The sequence below is a fragment of the Diorhabda carinulata genome, chromosome X, assembly GCF_026250575.1.
Source record: "Diorhabda carinulata isolate Delta chromosome X, icDioCari1.1, whole genome shotgun sequence".
In the NCBI taxonomy this organism is placed as follows: domain Eukaryota; kingdom Metazoa; phylum Arthropoda; class Insecta; order Coleoptera; family Chrysomelidae; genus Diorhabda; species Diorhabda carinulata.
The window spans coordinates 40,253,236-40,279,586 of NC_079472.1; the positions used below are offsets into that span (position 1 = coordinate 40,253,236).

Here is a 26,351-nt window from a genome sequence, read left to right on the forward strand (position 1 = left end):
ATAAAAACCAGTTCTATAAATAAAAAACTTGATTTCTTAGACCTTTGTAAGAATTTTTTCTATGAGAACATGTCCTTAACGTTAGAACGTGTTTTATTCACCTCAAGGGTTATCTCACCCCTAAATATAATTAAAATGAAATTTAGCGCAGTGCATGAATACAATTAGTTTTATATAAAACTTCAACTCCCTTTGAAAATGAAAAGCAGCTTTTGCGTCTGGTACCCTCGATCGTACGTTATACATGGTTTTCGAGGACAACAAAAGAATTTGAAATTCAAAACTCTTTGTAAGGTCGAGAGACAGATACAGAAGGGAAAGAGAAGAAGCGAGAGCAGTTGGCAACACCCATCAGCAACAACAAAGAAATCCCCCCATAAAAGTGCAAGAGATTACTTACTACTTGTGAAGGGAAACGTAGGAACGTATCTGTAGAGTTGGGACCGGATATTCAGCATTAAGTTCGTCAATAATAGTTATTATATTGAAAATAACGGAAGACCTAAGTGGCTATGTCTTTGACGCAATTTTGTGTTACAGAAATTAGAAAACAATGGATGTGTAATATGTAAAACACCTGCAGCTAATTCAATGTACATTACCATAACTAATTATAGTTCATATATATACTTTTATACAAATCGAATTAGTTCATCTTTCAACTTGGAAATTCTCTAGAATTGTATCAATGAAGGAACGTTTTAATATCAACATTTATCGGGTGAACAAATAAAAAGTGGACAGGAAGTACACGAATTTAATTATAACCACTCATGTGTACCTAAATTATATAGCGCATGGTTGAATGAAATAAAAAGTAGATATGCGATTATGAAGTGGATGTTAAAAAGGGCGGGTTGTATGATGTAGAAGGTTTCCCCGCTATCGTCTTTATTTATTTCGTCAGTTGTGATATGTTGACAGGAAAACAATTATTGATGTATATTTTAGCCCCTCTCCTTCTAAAGTAAACTCAATTAATTGCGAAAATTCAAAGAAAAAGGACTTGTATTTCTGACAAACGTGTTTCAATTCAGCAATCAATAGTATCACATTGGATGTACCTACTTGGCAGGGTACCAGTGCTTTCAGTTAAGTGTAATCTGTAATCTATTACAAACATGGATGCAAAAATGTAAGCTGGTTGGAGCAGGAGAATTTAAGCTCAAATTTGGTAAAAGACACATCTTTCTATAGAAAAGTACGCTTCTATTAGGCAGACTAAGCTAGTGACAATAGTAACTGCGTCTTAGCTTGTTGTTACACACAGCGAAGCAGAACTAATTACATGAAAAGCATGACCACCGAATTGAAGCTAATTCTGGAATACTATAAGGCGCTTAATGAGTTTCCTAGCAAGTGGACGGGAGAGCTATTGAATCTCTGGATATAGGAGAATCGGGAGTAGTGTAATAACCTACGAGTTGGCCAGTTTGATGCCACTCAATCACTGATAACATTTGCAGAGCAGGTGGAAGGCGGCTATCACAGATACAACACCGACAGTGTCTTTCATTCGGACTACCGTTTCTGTGGAAAAGAAAGGGAAAAATCCAATACACATACTAAGCAAATGTCAAGCTCTTATCAACGAAAGATAGAAAATCATGATATTTGACTAAAAGAATGAACCTTGTCAGAGACACCTGGTCAGAGTTGCGGAAAATTTCAGTGATTTTAAATGCTTTTTGTTTTCGGTTGTGTGCTCAGATACTTTGTAATTTTCTACAAATGTACGCCTGGTACATTCTCCAATTTTTGGCTATAGGCTACCCAAGCAATTAAAAAGCTAAGAAATCCCTATTACAATTATAGTTGTAGGGAATATGTTCAGAAAAAAGTCATATAAAATAGAAAATTAGGTATCTTCATTATGGACACCAAAAAAAGTAGGTAACCACAATAGAAAATGTTTAAAACGTTGACAAATAAAGATGAAGTGGAAAATTGTTGAACAGTTGAACAGCTAAAAAATTTAATCCAATATCGTCTGTTAAGTTTTCCCTTTTCGATATTTTTATGAAGTTAACTTTAAAATTTATTACCGATCTTTGAACCCTTGAAAATTAGACCACAAAAATAAATGAATAGGTAAGTATCTACTGATAATCAAGTAAACAATCAAGATATGAATTCCCTGATAATTAATAATAAAATAGCTGGAAATTATCAGAAACTGTTCAAAGTTTCCGGTAAATGGGTTTTGTTAAAATAAATGTAATATAAGTTCATTTTTATTTAGAGGTTGAAATTAGCAACACTGTTGTCTGAAACAGTTCTTAACAATTTTTAAAAAGATGGATTGTCAAACGAACGCTTATGAATATTTCGAAATTCTATTCGGAGATAAAGTGAACAGATTTGCCGGATTTGGGACGATCAAAATCCACGAGCTAATGTCGAAACAACATTACACGCAGAAAAACTACATAGTAGCATAAATGGCATATGTGTCTTCAGAAATGCAGATGGTGAAAACGATACATAATTTTTTTATACGTCCATTGTAATTGTAATGTTGCTGCGCACACGAAAAAACTGATTCAAGTGCTACAGAAACATTCGAATAATTACGATTTGGTCCCGTTAACTGGCCACCTCATTCATGTGACTCGACACCATTAGATTATTTTTTAAGGGATTCAAATGTCTACGAGTTATACATAAACACTAAGAAGCAAATCGTTATTGCCGATATACAATTAGCCAGTACTGAAGAGTGTTTAAAAACCAGACCTCTAAATAACTCCATGGTCGCGTGTTGTGGGAAACATATTCACGTGTTAATGCCTAGAAATTATCTTTAAAGTAGGAGAAAATCATGAATATTAACAAAATAAATTGTGTTCAATTTCAATTTAAAGAAAACCCTTCATATATGATAGATTATCCCACTTTTTATTATGTAATCCACTATAATTAACCTGTACTATTTGTATGAGCCCACGATTTTTAAAGGCTTAGGTATGAAGGCAGAGCAATTCTAGTTACTAGTTCAATTACTTAACAATTACTACAGCTTTACATATAAGATCGATATTATCGTATAACGAAACGGGATCTCAAATTGTACAGACAAGTAATATCTGACATCACGACTGTAATTGTTAGAACTTGGATAAAATATTAACTGGAGTATCGTATATTGGATGAATTCTACTCTGGTCTATTGATGTATTAAGTTATTTCACCACATCAAACTGTTCTGCATATGCCAGATGCATTGGTGATTGACACGGTGATAAATTCACTCAAAATGAAATAGAAATTCTTTGGTTTGTTTACAAGATATATTTTGAATAAAATAACTCAGAGATAAGTTTGGTTTTCATCGCATAATTGGTCCTCTTTATAGAATTTTATGTGAATTGATTTGATAAAAAAATAAATAATGAGGTTATACTACGTACTAGTTTAAGTTTTAGAAGAAAAAACTGAAAGACAATCAAAAAGGAACATTGGGAAAAAGTTAATTTCTATACCTGGTGAGACATGAGAAATCACTTTTGAAGCAGTGCTAATTTTCAACACGCTTATTATTAGTTTGGTATATTTGTACATATTATACATTATAACAGGCGTATTATAGATAGTAGCAAACGCAGATGATGTGATATAATGGCAAAAGGACAGAGGGAATTAATAAAGGCGATCAACAAATTAGAAGAAGAAGCAAGCAATTACGGACTGGAAACAAATGCAATAAAAATCAGAATATATGAAAATAGGAGGAAAACCAGAAAATAGAGCAAACCAACTGAAAACTAATAAATAAAATTATGAAACAGTATCGACCTTTAACTATCTGGGAATAAAGTTGGGATAAACAACCAGAGAAAGGAGGAAGGAAAGGATACAAAATGTCCAGCAAGCCAAAACATAACCAAACAAAACAAAATAAAAACCCTAATAAGACCAGTAATCACTTATGCAACGGAATCAACAGTAATCAATAAAAGATAATGGAAACTATAATACAGGAGGGGAAAAAGGAGAGCAAAGAAAAACGAAGAAATCGAGAAAGATCTGGAGAAGAAGAATATAGTGAGATACATAAAAGTACAAAGACTCAACATGGCTGGGCACATAATGAGAAGAAAACCAATTGAAATGATCAAAAGAATAACGCAATGGACCCCATTGTGGCCAAGGAGAAGAGGCAGGGAGAGAAAGATTTGGGAAAACGAAATAAGAATACTGGAGGGCAAAATGCTTGATCAGAAAGGAATGGAAAATAATAACAAAGGCAACCAAGACAAACGATACACTATAAAGAAAACAAAAATAGAAAACGAGGAGTAATCCACCTTAAAAAAGAATTTTAAAGCGCTACAAGCGATTGTCATAATCCAAAGGATTGAAAAGCAGCTGATGATGTATGTACACTATCGGTCAAAAGTTTTCGCGTGATACACAACAAATGAAAATAATACGATCGATGTTGATACTTATATATAAGATATAGTAAGAATTAATCTTCAGTCTGATTTGCTTTTATTATTTAGGTGCACGATTTTTTACATTCTCTATGACAATTTTGACAAATAATCGTCGTCTATTTGGTTCCATTTGTTTTTCAGGACATTCCAAAGATGTGAAGTGGAAGAAAGACACTGATTCTGACATCACTGTACAATTTGTCCCACAAGAGCACAATCATTTGTTGTCTAGCGATTGTGATAGCCAAATAATTACTTTCAGTACAAATACAAGTACAAATAAATTTCAGTACAAAAATTAGAAAAAAAAATTAACACTACAAATTAATAAATAAAAGATATCATTTTAATGTGAAAAATTTGTGGTGCTCAGGTACTTTCTAAAATAATTTTATAATTTCTTTACCCATATCAGTATCTATCAATCTAAAATATTCATACTTAAATATTAATAGACATCAAGCACAAGCTTGTCACATCAAACATTTTTTATTCACTTTACCCTTATTGTCAAAAAAATATTGCCTACTTTTTTATTTTTTTTAATCTATTTTTTATCTAAAAACTACACGCACGTTCTGCGTTCTCATAGATTCCTTTCGATTTTATGTACTTAATCTTTTTCGAAATTCAGCGTATCAGTGATTGTCCGACTACTAATTCAATCAAGCATTAGGTTGAAAGATTCGATAGAATGGGATCGACACAAAAAACGAGGCCTCAAGGTCGCAAAACAAAGAGAGGTAGAACCAATTCGCTAGTTCGGGAATTCTTGTGCGAGAATACAAGAATATCGACTCGTACACAATCTTCTAATGTATGTATGTCTAGGTCCATTGCAACGCATTTCGCGTCTCGATAGGAAATTCAATCAATGTAGGAATTCAAGCAGCAGAATTTAAATCAATATTCAAGTTCGGAAATAAAATTTCACTTTCACTGATTATATGTTTATATACATTATATATCAGATAAACGGTTTATTTAATAAACAAAATAGTCGCAGCATAAATTGAAAAATTTGGTCTCTTAAGACTGTAAAAACACCTGCAGCAAAAAAGTGAATTTAGAATGTATATAATTCCAGGTAACAATCGAAAGTATGGTATCAACTAGACAAAGTCAGTCTCGATTCAAGTCCAGCATTTATTACATTATATATATTACAATAATAATATGGCAACACTGTAGTAATTGAAACAAAATAAATATAAAGATGTCATTTCAGGATAAAATTCTTATGGAAGTTTTCACAAATGTTCAATATATGTATTATAAATATAGGATTAAAAGTTTCTAAGCCCTTGACCCGTCAGTTCATTTGAAAAACACAAAAAAACAAAGAACGTATCCACCTTAACACTAGAGTCACCCTCAAGAGGCGTCTAGGAACAAAAACAGAAATTCGCCAAAGAAAGTAATTTTACTCAAATATTTCGGGTGTAAAATAACAAACGGAGATCTGTGAAAGGTCAAGTTAAAAAACCTGTCTGCAATATTAGGACATCTCAAATAACCTATATGAAAAACGTGTCAGTCGCAAATATACAAAACATGTATAAGACTAAGGATGACATACGGCACTGGAAGACGGATACCTTGAGAGCTACGAGTGACGGGATACACTTTGGCTGAGAAGAATGAGAAAGAGGTGTCAAATAGAAGACGTGATTAGATAAATAAGAGAAGACTACAAGAGCTTGTTGATAAGAAGAACTATCAAATCCTATGGAAGAAGACCCATCGGACGATGACTAAAACGATGAGGTGACAGTTGGCAATGTAGATAACAGGAAACGTCAATTTAGACCGGAACTAAACACGCGATGCACCTTTTTGACTAGTTACATGTTTTCAATCAATGATCGTTATAAGACTGTAAATTAGCCACAGAAGAAGGCTGCAGCTGTTTAGTTGCCGTTTTAGAATACCCTGTGAGATGAATCGTTGATAGACAAGAATATTTACGAGCACTGAGATTTACACTCATCGTTTCTGAATATTTTCGTATTTTATTCATTGCAGCAGGAGGAGTAAAGTTGAATTGATCATTCTATTGTTCGCTTCCGGTATTCTTTCTTATTCTTCAAATAAAACTTGACATAAAATCGTTTATCCTATGTGCATTATGCACGTTGTTGTACGAGAGTTCATACTTAAGTTTTATTTGAGAAATAAAAAGTGACAAATGAAAAATATTATTGATCTGTGGGAATAAAAAAAATGATTGTGTACCAAACGAGGGCGGATCACCAATCAACTCGATGTTTTGGAGGTTCAAAAACATTTTTGTTTCAACTGATGTGTAGTAGAGATTGATTCATCTTCTGCGATTGTTTTACTTTGATTTTTTCGAACATTTTTGGCGAACAAATGCTAGTATACCATTCAGAATCTAGATCTACCTTGCTGTAATGGAGCGTTGGCGACATGTCTAGTTATTCCGAAAAAATAGGCGACCATTTGATCGCAGTGCTTCGTGAGCGAACAACTTGTTGAATTTGGCTCGTCTTGAAGTTCCAAACAGAAGATTGTTGTTTAGTTTCGAGTTCATATGCAAAGATTCATTATTCGTCGCCTGTTACTCAGATACCACTCGTATCACAACACTTTCTGAGTACGTTCGCTATTAAAAATGTCAAACTGTATAATGGCAATGTCAATTTTAAACTATCCCCTTTCCGTCTTCTTCTGATGATTTTGTCATTGAGATACAACATGCGTTTGTGACCTTGATATTTTATGTTAGGTTAGGTTAGGTTATTTGCGGACATATTTATCATATCTTGTGATGTATTTGAATATAGGATAGGTCATGGAAGAACACTGATGATTCTTTTAAATAGTTGAATTACACATTAATAAAACATTATAAAACCAGTTTATATTTACAAAATGTGTTAAATATAAACTTGTTCCCTCACAAGGATTGTCTCTTTTCGTATTTCGTACATATAATAACAATAGATAATATGCGAGCATTATAAAGTTGTAATTTTATCCAATACATTTGGATAACTTAGCATTTTGAAGGAGCTTCATATGAAGGGGGGCTACCATTGGAGGTTTTTTGTGGTTAAAGTTCGCCTTTTTAGGATTTTTTCGGATTTCCTTTGATTCTCGTTAGAAGCAAAATGTCTCCGATGGCCACTGCCTCTATTTGTAATTTGAATAGATGCCTTTTAGTAAATTTTACATGAAAATAATTAATTATAAAAAGTCCACGTAGATATTCCAATTTTAAAAATGTAAATTTTGATTTTCCTACCACCTATTCCAGCTTTTTTAAACCATTATGCAAGAATTTCACTTGTTTATATGCTTCAGAACTGCATATTCAATTATTGAAAATACTGGAATTTATGCAATTCAACATTTAATGAACGGGAAAGAAATTGAAACTTTAATATTTATCAAGAGGACAACGCATAGACCCTTTCGTACTTATTTTGAATATTCATTCGATCGCCTATACTTGATTAAAAATGTATTATTACGTGTAGATTTATAATACGTAATACTATTTGGACAACTGTGAGCGTAATTTATAATTTAATTCAACAATACAAGCGTATCGAAGAGGTTAGATAAACTTCCCTTAAATAAAATAAAATATAACACGTACGATTCAACAAGTTCCCATCTCTAATAAAGAGAGTTATCTAAAAGTGGAGGACCATAAACCCCGACGAAACTTTTTGTAGATTGACACAATTAGTTACTGGCATGCAAGTACAGTCGTGTCAAAAACTACTGATTTCCAGAAATTCAATAGACAAATGTGTAAGAAAAAGTTACTCATCATTTTGATAAATAACTTTTTTTTGTTATAATAAAGGTTTTTAAATATTTCTACTTTATTATAAGAATATAAATATAGAAATACCTAAAAAGTATAAAGAATAAGTAAATTTATATACGATTGATGATGTAAAATATCTTATTTTGATCTTATGTATATTTTATTCATTATCACCTTTGATATAATATATCCCTCCCCATCGCTCCATGCGAATCTTCCATCAATCGGTACAGTACAGGAAGTCTTTTTCTCTTGGTTCCTTCAGGACTCCCGTCGCTTATTTTAATTATAAAAAATCATTTTTTGTAGCATTATATTGGATATCGTATTTCTAGATTTGATCAAAATTTATAATTCAATTTAAATATAACAATAAATAATTCAAACTTATTATTAATATTATAGTTATTCCTTTCTTTGTATATTAAAATATGAAATATGGCAATTGAAAATGAAAATATTCAGTGTATTCAAAGTTGTATAGTTATAAAATAAATGAATTCACAGTGGCCATTTACGTATTGAAAAAAGTTTGGACACTAATATTTTTCAAAAATATGGCAATCTCCAACCATTTCTCAAATATATTTAAAAAAGTAAATAAGGGTAATTTACCTTGAGCAAAATTAATATATATATATATATATATAGAGAGAGAGATCGGCATAAGTCAAGCAACGCTGCCGAAAAAAATTATAACGAACCATGTTCATGCTTCAGACAGTTGTGTCTGTGACATGATAACACGTGCTCGTCGAGCAAACACCTTTATAGAATGAATAACCGATACCAGAATGAAGCAACCTTCAAGCTTATCGGTAAGGTCAATCAGCATAACTACTTGTACTGGAACGCCCAGTATCCTCACGTCTTCATTGAAGAAGAATTAATCTCGTCGAGCTAACACGTTTTCAGAATGAATAACCGATACAAGATCACGCTTCAAGAAAGAATTTGATCTGCAGTTCCAGCATTCCATTTTGTGGTAGAATGAAGCAACTTCCAAGCTGATCGGTAGGCTTAATCAGCCTAACCTTGAAAAAGAATTAAACCTGCCTGGTGTGTGTGTGTGGGCAGGTATCCATGCGGGAAGTCTCGTGAATCTGTACTTTTTTGAGGGTCATCATTTTTCGAATCCCTTTTGTAATTTCTTTTAATAAATTCATTTTGTACTTATGGATTTCTCCAGACCTTCTAATCTAACTACGTATGTCAGTAATTAAGCAATATTTTCTGTACTATTTCAAGGAGACTTTTTGTGTTCGTACTGTTGAACTATCTCCATCTATACGAACGAGAATTACTTATTTACACTAATCACAAACCTCTCAAATGGTTGTTTAACGTAAATATGATTCAAATTCGCCCTTAATCCGGTGGAAATTAGGCTTTGTGGAATAAAGATATAAAATAATTTATAAGCAAGGGAAATTTAATCATGTAGTCAATTGTATAAGTAAGTCGACACCCTTTATCTGAGCAGTAATGAGGCTAATACACATACCATTCAAGTGAACAAATTAAGCACAGATAAAGATAATTAAGTCCATCTTTATCCAAAATTGAAACCTACCTTATTAAAGAACAGAAAATCGGAGACAAAATTGAATTATTTACTGGAAATTGCCGCAATTGCTCATTTAATTCATCATCTGAATTAAAAAATGGGATATTGAGTGATAAAATTTCAAGAATTTGACTAATTTTAATTTATTATAGTTATGATTAAGTTCAAAAAATCTTAGGTCTAAGGTATAACTGAGCCAAAAAAAAGAAGAAGTCATGTTAGAAAAGATAGGCTGCAGTATTTATGGTCTTGAAAATTGACGGATTGAAGGAATTGTTTCTGATAGCTATGAATTTACCTACGGTAAACATAGATGAGGCAATGAAGATGAGTGCTGTAATCAATACTGACCGAAACAGAAGAGAAAGATTGTAATACCTAAGAAAGTACACTTACAGCAATATGTTAATTAGACATGTATTTTTAACAATGTACGTGCAAGAAAAAGTCTTGTACCAGTAAAAGTTTCATCTATTCCCTTTTAAAACGTATATCTCCCAAAAACTAGACTGATTTCTTGCTTTCATTTTGTTGCTAGTTCTGTTCACAATTATATCAAATGGATTAACAACAAATTCCAGATTATCAAAAATTATTAATCAAACTAGCAAAATTCAATTTTGGGAATTTTTTTCCTGACTTTGTGACTAATTATAACGAAATGAATCAGGAAATTCCCAATGACCCCAAAGAAACTTTTGAAACCGTCAATTACAAAGAATCGGCCGGAACAAAATACTTTTTTAGGGACTAATGAGCAACAAAAATAATCCATCTTATTCTCCCTGATTATTCATCACTAAATAATTAATGATTAAAAAATGTACTATTTATAGGAATCTATGTATTTAGAACTCCAAATTATGAATGGGATTCAATAAATTTCTGTTTCTTCGACCAGATACTTCTCTTATCATGTCAAGATCATTTACAACTTTAAATGGTATGAATCTCCCTTGTAGCTTTATTTACAGAACCTGAACAGACCTTCAGTTTGGCGAAGACCATTCAGTGTTTCCCGCAACTTTTGTGCGGTTGCCAAAAATCCTCAATATGCTTACAAGTCAAGAAGAAAATAATATATGATTTAATTTTTTAGGGATTCATTCTTTCGACATATAATTTATCCACTGAATTCGAAAGTAAGGGCTTCCAGAATCATATAATTATTTTTTTGTCCGCAACATTCCAGTTTCATATTTTCAGATGGTTAAAACTGAAAAGTGAACTAGCATATAGTCTATGACTTCAAACATTTGATGAGGATGTTTCAATTGATGATCTTGATTTTGGTTATTTTCTACATTTATACTAATGCATCTCCTTTATCAAAGCAGCTACATATCTATATTTTTGAATGTAACTGAAATACCTCCATTTCACTCATTCAAATTCTAATGAATGTACAGGGTATCAAAAATAAAGTGACCCCTATATTTTTCTCCATACCTGTAAGAGTTGTCAAAAAACTTCAATTACAAAAGTTCTTTGTATTTAAAGGAATCTTTAGATTATTGACTTTTGAATTGAACGCCCTATATTTTATTGCGTTTTTTGATTTAGTGGTAAACAAAAAGGTAATTTTCATAAGACCGACCTATTTGATTTCCGCACGGTTTATGTAATATTTAAGGTTGTTTGAATATTTATTGAAAAATCATTATAGTTGGATAATTCCGCAAAATGGAAATGAGACTGACTAACTGGCATCATTTGCAAAATGAATTTTTAAACACAAAACTTAAGCTTATTGAATTTCCATGCTTTTAGAGTCTAGAATCATACTGGGTGTCCTTTTTTACTGTATGAGTTTTGAATTTTGTAAATAACATAAATTTTTATTAGGAATAATTCTAGGATTATTAGCTTATATGAAAACCATGCTACAGAAAAAAAAGCTGATTTCAAATATCATATGTAGGCATAGGTAACTAATGGATTCCTATTTTTTGGTAATAAACGGCTTGAAATCAAGGAGGCTTAAAATGTCTCAACAAAAACAAAAAATATTACGAACGCCCTAAAAATGACAGTTTTATGTGACAGTTAAGGAAGCCGTGTAAATTATGTAATTATTCGTAGTTTTAATTTTTGTTTATAATGTAAAGTAATTTAAAATATAAGCTGAAATGGTTTTGCATAAATATACTAAAGAGAAGAAACATTAAATCTTTATATTTGTTATATTGCAAATAATGAATGTTCATTCCTTGCCATAAGAGAATATGGAAGACGTTTTCCCAGCAGATTTGACTTGAAAAATAACAAACGTAACAGACCAAATATTATATGGACGGAAAATCAACAATTGTTAAGAGAGCTAGACGTGACCTAGGGTTAAATAGAGGTAGCATTGTGCATTACAAATTGAAACAGTTTAAGCCCTTTAAGTTTCTCCCGATGCAGTTTCTACTGGATGCAGATTATCAAGAAAGGCTGGTGAATAATGGACTTTCAATTTTATAGAAACATTTTTGAAAATGTATTTTGGACGGACGAAGCTATTTTCACAACGGCTAGAATGCACAACAGAAAAAATTGCCACAGCTGGTGTCGAACAAACAATCATATAATAAGAGAAATTAAGAAGCAAGTGCATGGTAGCGTCAAAATTTGGTGTGCAATAATAAGGAACCTAGTAGTAATAGGTCCTAAGGTATTTTAATTTGATCAGAAATCAAATAGAAGATGAAATAAACAGATTGTTGCGAAGATATCGAGAAAACATGGTTTTCCAGCAAGACTCCATACAGCAAGACAGTACTCCATACCATTGTGTTCAACCTGCCAGCATTACAATATAATTACAATTACAAATTACAATATCTGTAGACACATGCGTGGCCCCTTACGAGTCCTGATTTAACGCCGATGGACTTTTTTACGCGGAGCACTTTAAAAAATAGGGTAAACAAAAATAGAAATGATTATACAGTGGCAGTGAAAGAAAAAATTCGAGAGGAAATTAATTATCTCACTCAAAGAACTTTTTTGATAACTCTTAGAGGTAAGTATATGTTTGGCACCCTGTACCTACAGGTTGTAACAGAAGCAAGTTATATAAATATTTCTTATATTTAGTGAAATTGACATCAATTTTCACGTCATTCTCCAATCAAGATGATCAAATGCATTTTGGTAGCTAAAGAAGAGAATGACAATTTGTGTATAGAATTTATATGAGTTGTGAATTGAAAGGCTTTTCTGTGTTAGGTTGGATTTTCAGGAACTATTACAGGCAATATCTCTAAGTAAGTCTCTTACTTTATTTATGTAGAATTTTGTGATTACATATATAAATCAAAAATAGATAAAATGATACAGGATAATAAAAAGTAACTTTATAATATAATGGTGACATGTAATTTGAATAAGTTTTGATATACTCAGCATAATTTATAACATTTGTTGACATCAAAAAAACTGACACACATACACATGTGTAGCAAACAGTACCTTGATTATTGATAGTGTTGCATTAGTATCGAGTTCAAAACTAGGCAGGTGATTAAATTGACTCATTTTACAGTGCTGACTGAGATTTTTCCAGGAATAAAGCTATTGTTTGATATCAGTTGAATGTTATATTTTATATATAGTATAATTAGATGTAAATCGATTTTAAACAATCAAACATATTTGAAATTCGGAATTCTATTATTTCAGTCAATTTTATAGTTGTTATCATTTCTCGGTTTAATGCAAAAAATGCCAATAATTGTGTTCCCAACTTTATAATGCAATATCATATTCCATCAATATTGCAATATATTGCTGCTAGAGCACTTGCTTCGGAAAAAAATTTGAAATACCTTTGCATGGTAAGTTAATGAGCATCTGCAGGTAATTTATCATCAGAATAACTCGTTTATGATCACCAAGTAATACCCTTAAACTAATAGTCTATTATTGCTTCTTTTAATCACCCTTCCCCAATTTTTACTATTCAACTATTGTATTGTATTGTATATTCAAATATACTTGGAAATAATAACATCCATTCTTATCTAAAAAGAGAAAAATTATTCCAATTTCGGTAAGTTATTTATTTGAGATAACCACTGACAATTGTGGGATATACACTCGACAGCAAAAAAACCAGACGCTTCATATTTTTCTTATTAAAAGCCAATCTTCAGCAATGTGTCTTAGAATTAGGGTCTTAGCCCATTGAACGAATCCCTTCAGGATTAGTAAGAAATTAGATAAAACTCCTGATTTGATTGATTAGACTTGTTAAGTTAATTTAGCTGTCGGTCCTACTCTAATCTGTAAGTAGTTGTTCACACATTTAAACATCTTCAATTTATTAACGAAGCCTTTTCTGTAATTAGACATGGTTTTTTATTTTGGTCCAGAATAATGGTTCTTGCAAATGTTCACATAGCCCGAGCTGATGCCTTGGCCAGAGAAGGCCGGAGCTTACAGTACGTTGTCGAAACACTTGGGGTAGCGAAGTCTACCATTCACGATGCACTCCGGCGTCTCTGGGAGACCGGTAGCTACGATAGGAAGGCCGACAATAGGCGACCAAAGGCAACAGCGGCAGTAGATCGATTTATTCCGCTCTTGGTATTGAAAGACCGACATTTGAGGCTCCTAAGGTTCGGGAAAGACTTGAAATGGATCGAAATAGACGTGTAAGTTCACAGACAGTACGGCGGAAGCTGAGGAAAGACGACTATTGGCCGATCAGTATTCTCATTGGACTGTGGAGTAATGGAGAACTGTTTTATTCACGGATCGAGATTGAGTGTGAAGATGACCTAGAGGCAATCTGCTCAATGTACCATTCGTGAAAATAAATTGTCAGAAAACCCAATAAAAACGAAGTATGTTTTTTTTAAAATTTGTTAATTCATCACTTCTTTATTTTTTATTTTTTTGCAAATAATCAATAAAAATTATTCACTTTTGGCACATTTTGTTTAAATAACCTATAAATTAAACAATTCTTACCATAAATAAAAAGATTAATAAAATTATAAGACAAAATGTCCCCTATTTTTGGTGTTGAATTGATAATTTAAAAATTATATGGTTTCTAAGAAAAAAGTACTGGTATCTTTAAGAACCAACTCTTGACCTAATTGACTTGAAAATGAAAGTAGATGATCATGTCATAGTATCTAGTAATCTATTATTTGGAAGTTACAAAATGAATTTATAAAAAAAATAAAAATAATGACAAATAGATTGGAACCAACAAAACATACTAATAAACGAATATTGATGAAGATTGGCAAAAGAGACTTTAAATGGGATGCAAATACAATGGAATGATGAGATCCGATTCAAGTTTAAGTTGGAAATAGTAGAAGTAAATATATTCTTAAAAAAACATGAGGTTCTCTGTATAGCTTGTCTCAAAATAAAATTTTCAGCATCATGGTCTGTGGAAATGTAACATCAAAAAGAATAGGGAAATTGTAATAAACTGAAGAAAATGTAAATACGAAGAAATTTTTGGAAACTTTGAAGCAATCATCTCAACTGTCTATTGAATCTGTGGGAGATTATGAATTTCAATAGGTATAGAAGTATAAAAAGGACTAAAATACTTAGAAGACTTATGTATCCTACTTTTCGAATGGATTTCCAGTAATCTTGACCTATTAAAATATTGTTGCATGATATAAAGAAAGTATCGTGATAAAATTCTGCAAGAGAAATACTTTGATATATGGGAGTCTTCTACACCAGATACCATAATGAATTTTGTCAAGGCTTTTTTCTGGAATTTGTTCAATGCCTCTTGATTAAATTTAAATGTTTTCTCCGATTTTTTTGCGATGAAACAATATTACAAGTTTTGAATTACTTATACAGTAACTTTGTCCCCCGTATATAGTGTTGTCTCCCAGAATCTATCACTTTAAACCAACTGAAAACATAGTAACTTCAGTTCAAGATTCATTTCTCAAATATTTGGAAAAACTGGATTCAAACATGGTATACCATTACCACCATTATGGTGAAGAGAAATTAAAGTGAAGCAGAACAATGTATTTGAAAAATGACAATGTAATAGTTACCAGATTACATGGAGGCTTCTAAAAATGGATTGAAATATTACAGAAATATTATGTGTACCTCGTATAATTTTGAAAGAGTATTACAATAGACCGAAATTTTGGAAAAAAAATTAATATTTGAGTATTTTATTGTTACACATAGATTTTCATGTTATCAAACCCTATTTTCATTAAATATTCGTTCTAAATTTGTTCTTACATATTATGTTTTATGTACACATAGAAAAGAATCTCTGTTAAGAAAAAATTCGAGGACGAGAGTAGTATAGATAGAAACCAAAATGGCATTCCTTCGCTTAAGAAAATGTCTATCAGTCCCTGCTTCCTGTGTAGCATACAGGTAACCAATAACCCAACAAGCCCCTTTTAACTCAACATCTGGCGGGTTCTTTCAACACATGTTTTTATACCATTTTGCTATTGAATACGGATAACATGTGCTTATAAAAAATATATAGGTATATATCCAACTCAAATATACTTAAAGTTTCCAAAAATTAAAAAAATGCATGAACCTACAAAAGATTCCATGCAAAAATATTAACATTGTAACACATTGAGTATAAACTCAGAATAAAATATTCCAAATCCGGAAGCAGGTAGTTTCCAACTACGGTAAGTGATTTTAAAAGTAGGTAAGCATTTTTAACAACAATACTATTTGCCAAAAACACAATTCTATTGAAACTGGTTTAAATAAAATGAAGAACTATGTACCCAAATTCTTAGAATATGATCTTAAAAGGAAACAGGTAATTTCTTTTATAAAGCTTATGGAATTTGTAATCGATAATTGAAGAAATCAAAGCTAACAATATTTACAAATATAAATTATCTCATAGATATTGTAGGTTTTCAAAGTGAAATAAGATAAAATCACGTGTATTACCAAAACATACAAAAAATCAAACAAAATTTTTTTAATTAGTTCCATAGTTAGCACAAAGTCTACTTTTGCAAGAATTTAATTAGTATTTAGAAAGAAATCGTCGATTTTTTCTGTTATTCCTAAATTATTACAGATTGAAAAATAATTCCATAAGAAAATCTAGATTGTTAAATTAAATAAAAAAAAGAAGTAGATAGATACTAAGAATCAAACATTTAATATTAAAACTGGTACTTTTTACACAAGTATATTGTTTGAAAGACTCTTTGAAACCCAAGAAAAAGATATAAATAACAAACATTACCGGAAGCATGCTGATCTAAAAAATGGGAAAAATACGACAAAGTGCTTATCTATTTAAATAAAAACCACTGCTTTTTAAGATGCATTGTTATTAGTATTGAAAATTCGTTGATTAAATGATTCTGTATGAATTTTAGACTAACTCCTACGTGCTGAACAATTAGGTACCTTATCTACTTTCTTTCTACAGTATTTTTTATTTTATTATATCATATCATTAACAAGTGATTATCTAAAAAACTAAAAACCATGTACGATTTTTTTAAGTATGACTAATAAATGCAATTTTTAAAAAGATCAGCAGCTTACCCAAGCTTATAAACATAAACAAAAACAAACAAATCAAACCACAATATAGCCGGCAACACCGCTCCAAAAAGAAAGGTTATGGTTTCTTTTTAGGGAAAGAAACATGTCTTGGTTTACATTAGCGTCAATGTATCCACTTACCCATGAATAGGTTGCGGTAGCACTGGTGGCGGAACACTGTAAGGCGAAAACAATTTTCCGGGTGTCTCGAACAACATCGTATATCACACAAAAAAATCAAAACACAAAGTATTAGTTAAACACAAATAAACAGAAATCGTAACGGTTAGACAGCACGAGTTTCGTTTGTAAAATTGAAAATCACCCCTCTGACTGACGAAAGAAGACTGATGCAGCTGTATGATTTCGTCGTTTGTCGCCGCGAAATCCGAAAGCAGCCCTTCGTTATTCTTGTCTACTGTATTCTGTTCGTATCGTTTCTGGTTTTGAAACCGTTGAGGTACTGGCACAAAGCAGCACGGAACATAGAACGCCGGTTCAAGCGTCGAGAAGCGATGTTGCCGATACGTCAAAAAATTTAATAGTAGATAAGAAACAATTATTTCTATTCAGAAATTAATTAGTTATTTCTTGCTTTAATTGTTTGCTGTAATATATTCAGTTCCAATAATTTTATTAAGATTTCATTGTAAATTATATATTCAATTTTCCTAATATTAATACAATGAAATGGATACATAGAAACAAGGAAATTATTGAGTTAGGAATCTTTAGCAGAATATTCAATTAATAGTAATTGAATGGTTTCACTTATTTGATTGAAACTTGTTAAATAAATTAAACAACAATATTATATAGAAGCGTCTAATTTAATTATTTGAAAAACTTGTATGTATGAAAAATATGTTTGGTAATAATAAAAATTTCAAATTAATTATTCATAAAAATATCTAATTGCCAAATTTGTGAATATCTTTTATAAAAAGAAAAATAATGACAATTAGTATACATTTCATGATTTTCCTATAAATTTATTTTATTAATCTGGCAACTACGTCAATGTAGGGAGCCGGCATGGTATTCGCAGCGGATCAGCACAGCCGGCGTTCGTTGGGACGCCGGATTGGATACGACCCGACCCACCGCACCACATGCTTGATCGTCTACCATGGGATTATTGTCAATTGGACTGATTTTTATAGCTTTCGAAGGGGTGCGGATTGTATATATTATGATGGATATAAATTGTTAGAATTATGAGTCTTATTTGAGGCTAGAAATTTTTTATCCCTAGCCCAATAAAAAACAATTTTAAATCTGTAAGTTAATAAATTGTTTTGTTATTAATATAATCAGGTTTACAGTCATTATATTAAATATAAAAAATTCATAGATTCATAGATAAATAAGAATATCAATATTTGTAATTCTCCCAAATTATGTGTAGGTATAATATAGAGTAACAACCAGAAAAATCCACATTGTTAACTAGAGAAAATTAATTTTTAAGGTACCAAATGAAAAGTTTTTGATGGGCAAGGTCACTTTTGTGTATTTGGTGGCTGATGGCGCCAAAAACTTGTTAAATGCTAATCGCACATGTGGAAGATAGAAAATCAGTCTTTGTCTTAACTGTGCCCAAAATCAAAGCTTGCAAAACAAGGCCACTGTACTGTACAATTTGTTAGAAAAAACACATTTGGGCGAATTCTCTGTATTATAGGAAAATATTTAGCCTTTTTAGCTGAAGCTGGAACAAGTACGACTAAGCTAAAGTGCCATAGTTGGTGGAAGAATATCACAGCTACCTAATGATATTTAGAGAACAGCATATCCTTTCCAAGATGTACACCGGCTTACTATCTAGATCTCGCATTTCTTTACAAAAACTAGAGACCTGGACAATGAATCATGTCAAATAAAATAGTATGTATGTAATTGTAAATTTATATTTGGATATACTAAATGTGTACCCTCTGCACTTCTGCAATTTTAATCTTTAAGAATATATAATTTCTTCAAACATACAATAGATACAACGTCTAATCCATAATCACACTCACAAACTAATTTGAATTGTCGAAGTTTCCCTTGATGCCAGCAAAAATGTTTCAACGTTTGACTGTGGTTGTTACCTCAAAATTCATTAAAATTAGGTGTAAGATCGTAAGATCTGTGAAACTTCTCGTGAAATTCTATTCCAACTACGGTTAAAGTTTGTTTCTCTTCACCAAAGAAACAAAAATAGAAAAGATTATGCTTTTAGACTTTTCAAGGACTTGTTATGCAGAGTTAATTAAATTTCTAGGGATGAAACATTCAATTTTCATTGCAACATGAACTTTTCTATACCTAGTACATTAATAATGACATGATAATGAAAACAATAAATCAAATGTAACAATAAATTTATTTTTGAATATAAAATTTTGTATGTATTGTTAATAATGAACTATAAAGTATGTGTTTCATTGATTGTACTTTACATCAATTGTAGAGTCAATTCATTTCCCGAATATACCAACCAGATATCTCTTCGAGGTACTAAAAACCTTTATACAGTGTATTTCGGTATCTTATAGCTAGATCAAGAGGAACAGGTAGTTCGAAATTGATAATATAGTTAGGCCAAACTCTTTCTACACCGGCTTATAGATTTCGAGGAATGACACTTAACGCATTCTCAGAACATTGAATATTTCTTCTAATACAGAATACTGAATTGTTCAACAATATTGAGTTATAGGTTTTCTATCAAATTAATATAATAAAGCTCTTAAAAGGCTGAGCATTAAAAAAACAAGATTTCGGTTCGGCAAAAACATTATAAAATTTGCTTCTTTATAACTACATAGTAGTTTTATATTGTATACCTTTAATAAAAACTGTTAATTTTACTGATGTGTTTATTAATAATCAATAAAAACTCTCTACAAATCAATATTTTTATTCCAAATAATAAATTTTATCTTACAGGTAAATATTATTTACCCCTCTAGTCTGTAGGTAGTTGGGCCCAACTATACGCAGCCTGTTTATTTTACAGTTAAATTTTTCCATGAGTGGTTATCATAATAAAGTAAAAGAGTGCGATCGCAAAAATCTATGCACGCGTCAGTGAAGTCTCAACAAGCTTTACTCGAATTTTCAACTTGCTGCTTCGATCAAATTTATTATATTAGTGCTCGAAACGACCACTCAGTCAAGTTATTTAGCAAAAGTCTCAAATTGAGTTTTGCACTGTTGTGAAATTTTTGACTAAAAAAGGATTAACACAAATCAAATAAATCAAAAACAAAATGGAGGCTGTTTACGATGATTTTTGCCCATCAATTTCAACAATTCTGTGACGTTGACTACTCCAGAAAACTTTTAATTAGTTGAAGAAATTGTTCCAAGTGACCGACGCCTAAAAACAATAGAAATTGCAGCACATTTCCAAAGCTTTTCCAGAACAAGTGTTCTAAGGGTCTTAAATGAGCATTTAAATATGATAAAAACTAGTGCTAGGTGAGTGCCTTGAATTTTCAGCGCAGTGCAGTAAAATATTGTGATCCGACATCGAAAACATATTCCATGGAATGGTATCGACGAGAACAGCTAGTTCAAAAAAAGTAAAGGTCACGAGAAGCACCATCAAAAATTATCGAAAAAAGGCACGTCAAAATCAGTGAAGGTGGCACTTGCTCCAAGAAAACACCCCAGTCCACATGGCCTCGATTTCCAAAGCTACTGTACACGAATGTGGCTTCACAAAGATTTAACACCCACCATATATTTCTTCTCTAGCCCCATCCGATTATTATTTGTTCGTAAAGCTGAAGATCAAGTTAAGAGGTAATAGATTTAACAGCGACGATGAAATTAAACAAGCGTTTTATGAAGATTTTAACTCTAATGAAACATCATATTTTTATTTAGGCATATATTTATTTCAGACGTTTGGAAAAGTGTGTGCCTTTTCGGAACAAGATCGTCCACTATCTAGACTGTTTTTACATTTCAGGAGTTTATTGGTGGATCCAGGTTTCATCTACAGTTATGAATCGACGTAAAACATCCGGTTCACTTTTTTTAAACCATGTCAGGCCTGGGAATATGTTTTTGCTCCGGTCAGTATATGAAAAATGCGTTCTTTTGATATATCGATCGATGGTTGTCGCAAACGCTTGTCGTCAGTTAAACTGATACGAACACGTTTGAATTCAGCTACCCACAGTGTCTAGCTCCTCTTTCATTTGTATAGCAGCATTTTTTTTAAAAAAATATATATTCAAAGACAGCTCAATATTCACTTTTTACCATTTTCAGAAAAATTTTCACATCGAATCATATATTCGATTGTCAACCAGAAACTAATAGTCCAAAATTGCTGACATTTTAATAAGAATCTCTCAATTCATGGGTAAATATATTTCTCAACTTATATTTATTGCTCACATCTTCATGTTGAGGCAGGAAACTATTCTGACAATCCTTAGGTTTGTTCTTGGTTGCTGTATTAGCAGAACTAGTTTAGGAAGTGTACACTAAAAGCGTTCTTTGTTGCAGAACCAGCGCTAGTATCGATTTTCTTAGTAGCAGTGTAAGAGAATTAGTTCACCCAGTTCACTGTACTGGATCTAGCGTCAGTTTAGCCATTGCAGTGCAATAAGTGTAGTATTGAAACGGTGGCACTACAACTTAGTCATCGGACGAATGTAAAATATTAAAAAGTACTAAAACGTTTTTCATTATTGTTAATGCTACAAGGCCTGAATCACATCAAATAACCTCAAATACAACAATCAACAAATGCTCTATTGTTTCAGTTCAGTACAATTCCAAGAACAAACCTAATGTATATGATCCACTGTTACCAAAAAAATAACCTGATATGTTATTAAGCAATCACTATTTCTATTTTTAAATATCGCAAAAAAATACTCGGATGGTAAATCTGGACTTGCCACTTATTATGCCCTTTCTTTCAACATCTAGCTTGGAAAACTTCATTCAAGTAATTTCGAAGAGTAGTAATAAAGTACGATAATGCACCTGCACTTTTCATCTTAATTACGTGTTCTTTTGTCGACCAATTTTATAACGATATTTAGTTTCAAAAAGTTTCGTAATCCTTTAACTGCATTTTTAAAAATTTGATAGCGATTTGGATAGATTTAATTACGACGAAGTGTTCTTCACTGTCTGGTCAAAACCTTTTGCCCACTTTATAATTTATTTATTGAATTTCAAAATAATACACTTCTACAAATTTTTCTTCCATATCTTCAAGCTAATGTCGAACAAACCAAAAATAAAAGTGTCTGTCATTTGTTTACTTTATAAGAGCCCATGTACTTACAAGTATCGTTTGATTTGTTTATTATTCTTTAACTGTGAATTATTTCTTCGATATTTATGATTGTAGCTTAGTCCCAGATAACCCTGAGAGACGCAAGAGCGTAGGGTGATTTATACTTTTTGGACCAAGACATATTTTTCTAAACTTCGCATACAAATTGTTTTCGTTCTCTCAAATTCAGAATTGTAAGTTTTAAAATAGGTAATACCAAGTAACTATCGTTTGGAAGTTTTGCATTAATCCCAATTCTTTATAGTCTAGGCAAAAGTAAACGTATCATTGTTGCCGAATTAAAAATACATCGACGTACCGTGGACTACAACGTGAAAAAATATGCATACACCAGGAGCTTGAGCGATAGAAGACGTTCATTCTGGGCAGTCGCTAAAAACCTCAATATTGTATTGATCAGTAATCGTGATAGTCGGCTTACTGGCCCAGAGATAGCAGCTCAGATCAATCAATCTATAGAGAAACTGGCCTTTTTGGAAAGGTGGCAGTGAAGAAACCTCTTTTAAGATGTCAAAGTAAAATTAAGAGGATACAGTGTGCTGAAGAACGCATAAAGAGTGGAAGAGAGTTTTATGGAGTGCTGAGTCAAAGTTTCAGGTTTTTGGGTCTAATAGAAAAGTGTGCAGGTCAAAGGAGAAACAAATGTGTAATCCCGACTGTAAAACACGGCGGAGCCTCAGTGATGATTTGGAGATGTTTTAGAGGAAAGGTGACTGGAAACCTGATAGAAATTAAAGGAATTTTGAAAAAAGAAGCCTATAAAAAATAAAGAAGTAAAATGAAATACGCTCTAGTTAACCACTTATGACAACGATCACAAGCATTCCTCGAAGCTGTGTAAAGAGTATTTTGAACAATTGGAAAGAAATAATATACAGAAAGTAGGGTTGTTGTGGGGCAAATCCGTCAGGGAAGTCGGAATGCGATCTCCTACTTTCACTTCATAGCTTTGGAATATTTTGAAAAAGTAATGAATCAGATAAGACGACGATTATTTGTCGAAATTGTTACAGGAAATGCTAAAATTGTGCGCCGAAATAATAAAATCAAATCGGGATTCCATCGATGGAGCAAAAATTTAAATTACAGATTTTAATTTTATGAATATTTCGAGGGGTCGCAGAGGGTTCGAACTTCGCATGCAAGTAGAGGTGATGTTGAAGAATTGTCTTTCTAAAGTTCAAAGTTTTCTTCTTCAGTTCTTCTAGCACAAAACGCCCGAAATCATTTTGATCGTTGTAATTGTTGAACTGGACCGCCTCCTATTTAATGAATAATATGAGTATGATCGTTGCTAGGGTGATTTTTTTACTTCCCATTTTCGAAATTTCTTGTTATTATGACAATTTTTTCTTTGTTGTCAATTGGAATTGAACCAGAGGGTTCGCGACCACCGGGTCTATTGAAATTATGAATTTTCATTCGAGAGAGAGAGAGTTAACTTGTGAAATGAAAAGTTATTGAGGAATAGCAAATTTAGTGTATTAGTTAAATTCTTCATTCAACGAAAAATTCGACTTTCGTGATGAAGCTCTGCTGCTCACGGCTTTATTTTTATTTCTTGTGTATTATGCAAACTGTAGGGTGGGCAAAAACTTTTGACTGGTAGTGTATATAATTATACATTTCTGATATAGTTTTATCTGACATTTATCTACAACAAAATTTTTTTCATATTTCCATGTTTTTTCAAATAAAATTTTGTTTTATCTTCTTTCTTATATTTCCAATTTCCCTCAAATATTACCTTATTCAGAAAATAATACCATGTTTCTCTTTAAATGCAGATTTTCCATCGTTCTTCTCCCAAACTGAGTTTAATTCATGTGACGTTTTGCCAATTTGTCTCTATTGATATGTTTCGCTTCGTCTCCATTAATGTCTACTAAAAGTTTATGCAAAAATTGTTTGGTTCTCTTCTAGTTGACGTTTTGGGTGCTACTGTAACACTTCATTACGTTGCTTAAGAAATTAGAGCGGGAGCTAAAGATGAGTATGCAAAAGGTGAAGGTGGGATTATGTATGGAGTTTTGTACTTCTTAGGCTTATTTATACATACCAGTGTACTCGGCCGAGTAAAACGCGAGCTCTACTTTTTCGTGCTGGTAAAGATACAGTTTTATACCTGCAAATGTGCGCTCGATGCATCCTCCTATATAATCTGTGCGCTCGAACCAACAGGCGCTCGACTCACGTGCGCTCGATGCACGCATTCCTACAATATCAGCCACTCTTTATAATTGTGTAATTTAACTATAGAGTGTGTTCTCGCCAAGGAATAAAACGGCCTAATAACAATCTGAAATTTATTTTTCTGATAACAACCGTCAAACCATAGACCTAAACCACGTGCTGGATAATTTCAAAAAAGAAAGCAGTTTGAAATATCACTGCAAGGGATAAGTGACAAAATATACTTCATGTAGCTTCTTGAAGGTTAAAATTCAACTAAGTTACTTGAAAAAATGAATAACCTTACTATCTATCGTCCATGAGTAGATAGTTAGGTTAGGTTATGTTAGGTCGGATTTTATGTATGATCATTTAAATTAATAAAACATTTTACCTCTACTTCATTAAGTTGTGAAACATATTGTATTGAAATATGATCTCATTTGTCAAAAGAAAAACTACAAAAAGGATTATGTGTTGTAATGTTTTTGTTCTTAATTAACACTCTTTCTATTTTTATTTTCTTTCTTCCTTTCTTTCTATCAATAAACACTGTCTCTTACGCTCTTAATTTATTATAATACCTTACACTACACTTCACTTATCACTATCACAAATAACTTGAATAATTTATTTCAATTTTTCGATTACTTTGCTTATTCGTTCTGTTCACCATGACTATTTATTCTGAACAAAACTAAACTGAGCTATATAACTCCTTATATATCCCAAATTAATTCTAAAAACTTAAAAAGATACAAAAATAAAACAAATAAATAAATAGACCTACCTAAAAATTATTCAAAAGAAACAATGTAAATAAACCGTTTGCTATAATAAAAAGCAAACATCAAAATCCGCCAAATTTTAGAGCTACTGGTATTTAAAGCAAAATCTTTGAAGGTGACGAAATTTTTAATTGGATTTCATTGAAAAGTAACATACTATTAACAATATAAATTTTGAAAGATTATAGTATATTTACAATGTGTGTTTGAATCATAGTTACAATTCTTTTAAATTTCCAGAGCGAGCTCTGATTTTAATTCACTGTAATATGCTTCATCGTTAAAAGGAGTAGGAGAAATTTCGTAAGCTGCAAAAATTTTTGTGTCAAATCCATATTAATTAATCAACATACATGGTTGCTATGACGTATCAAGGCACAAAGTTTTTCTGTTGGGTGTCGTAGGTGAAAGAATGAAAGAATATTTGTCTATCCTCACAATTTTTATTGTCAAGACTTTTGACGCCTTTACTAAATAGTTGTTTCTCCAATTTAGATCACAATTAAATACCTGTAAACTATTCCCCAAAGAGTTTCTACGGTTAATTTTTTCTATAAGAGAGTTATGTACGTAACGTTTCAATATCTATCGACGCTTTAATTGCACTTTAATTTCTCAGGACTAAATTAAAAGTTCGTGCCACTTTTATTACAAATTTCACTTACTTCATTATCGATAATTATTATAGACCTAACGATATGCTTGGTTCAATAACAATAACATAACAGAA

At 31.8% G+C, this 26,351-nt stretch overlaps 1 protein-coding gene across 6 annotated transcripts in view; it reads right to left on the reverse strand.

Annotated features, from left to right (window-relative positions):
* Positions 1 to 26,351, reverse strand: part of LOC130902448 (RNA-binding protein Musashi homolog 2) — a 642,276-nt gene that overhangs the window by 124,023 nt on the left and 491,902 nt on the right. Inside the window, exon 1 of one of the 6 annotated variants that reach the window (XM_057814597.1) lies at positions 17,486 to 17,848. The exons of 4 other annotated variants lie outside the window; for them this stretch is intronic. In XM_057814597.1, coding sequence (XP_057670580.1) covers positions 17,486 to 17,562 — 77 coding nt within the window. In that variant the 5' untranslated portion in view covers positions 17,563 to 17,848. Of the gene's footprint in view, positions 1 to 17,485; positions 17,849 to 26,351 lie in introns of those variants that run through there. One more of the 6 variants, XM_057814603.1, reaches the window with a different exon arrangement.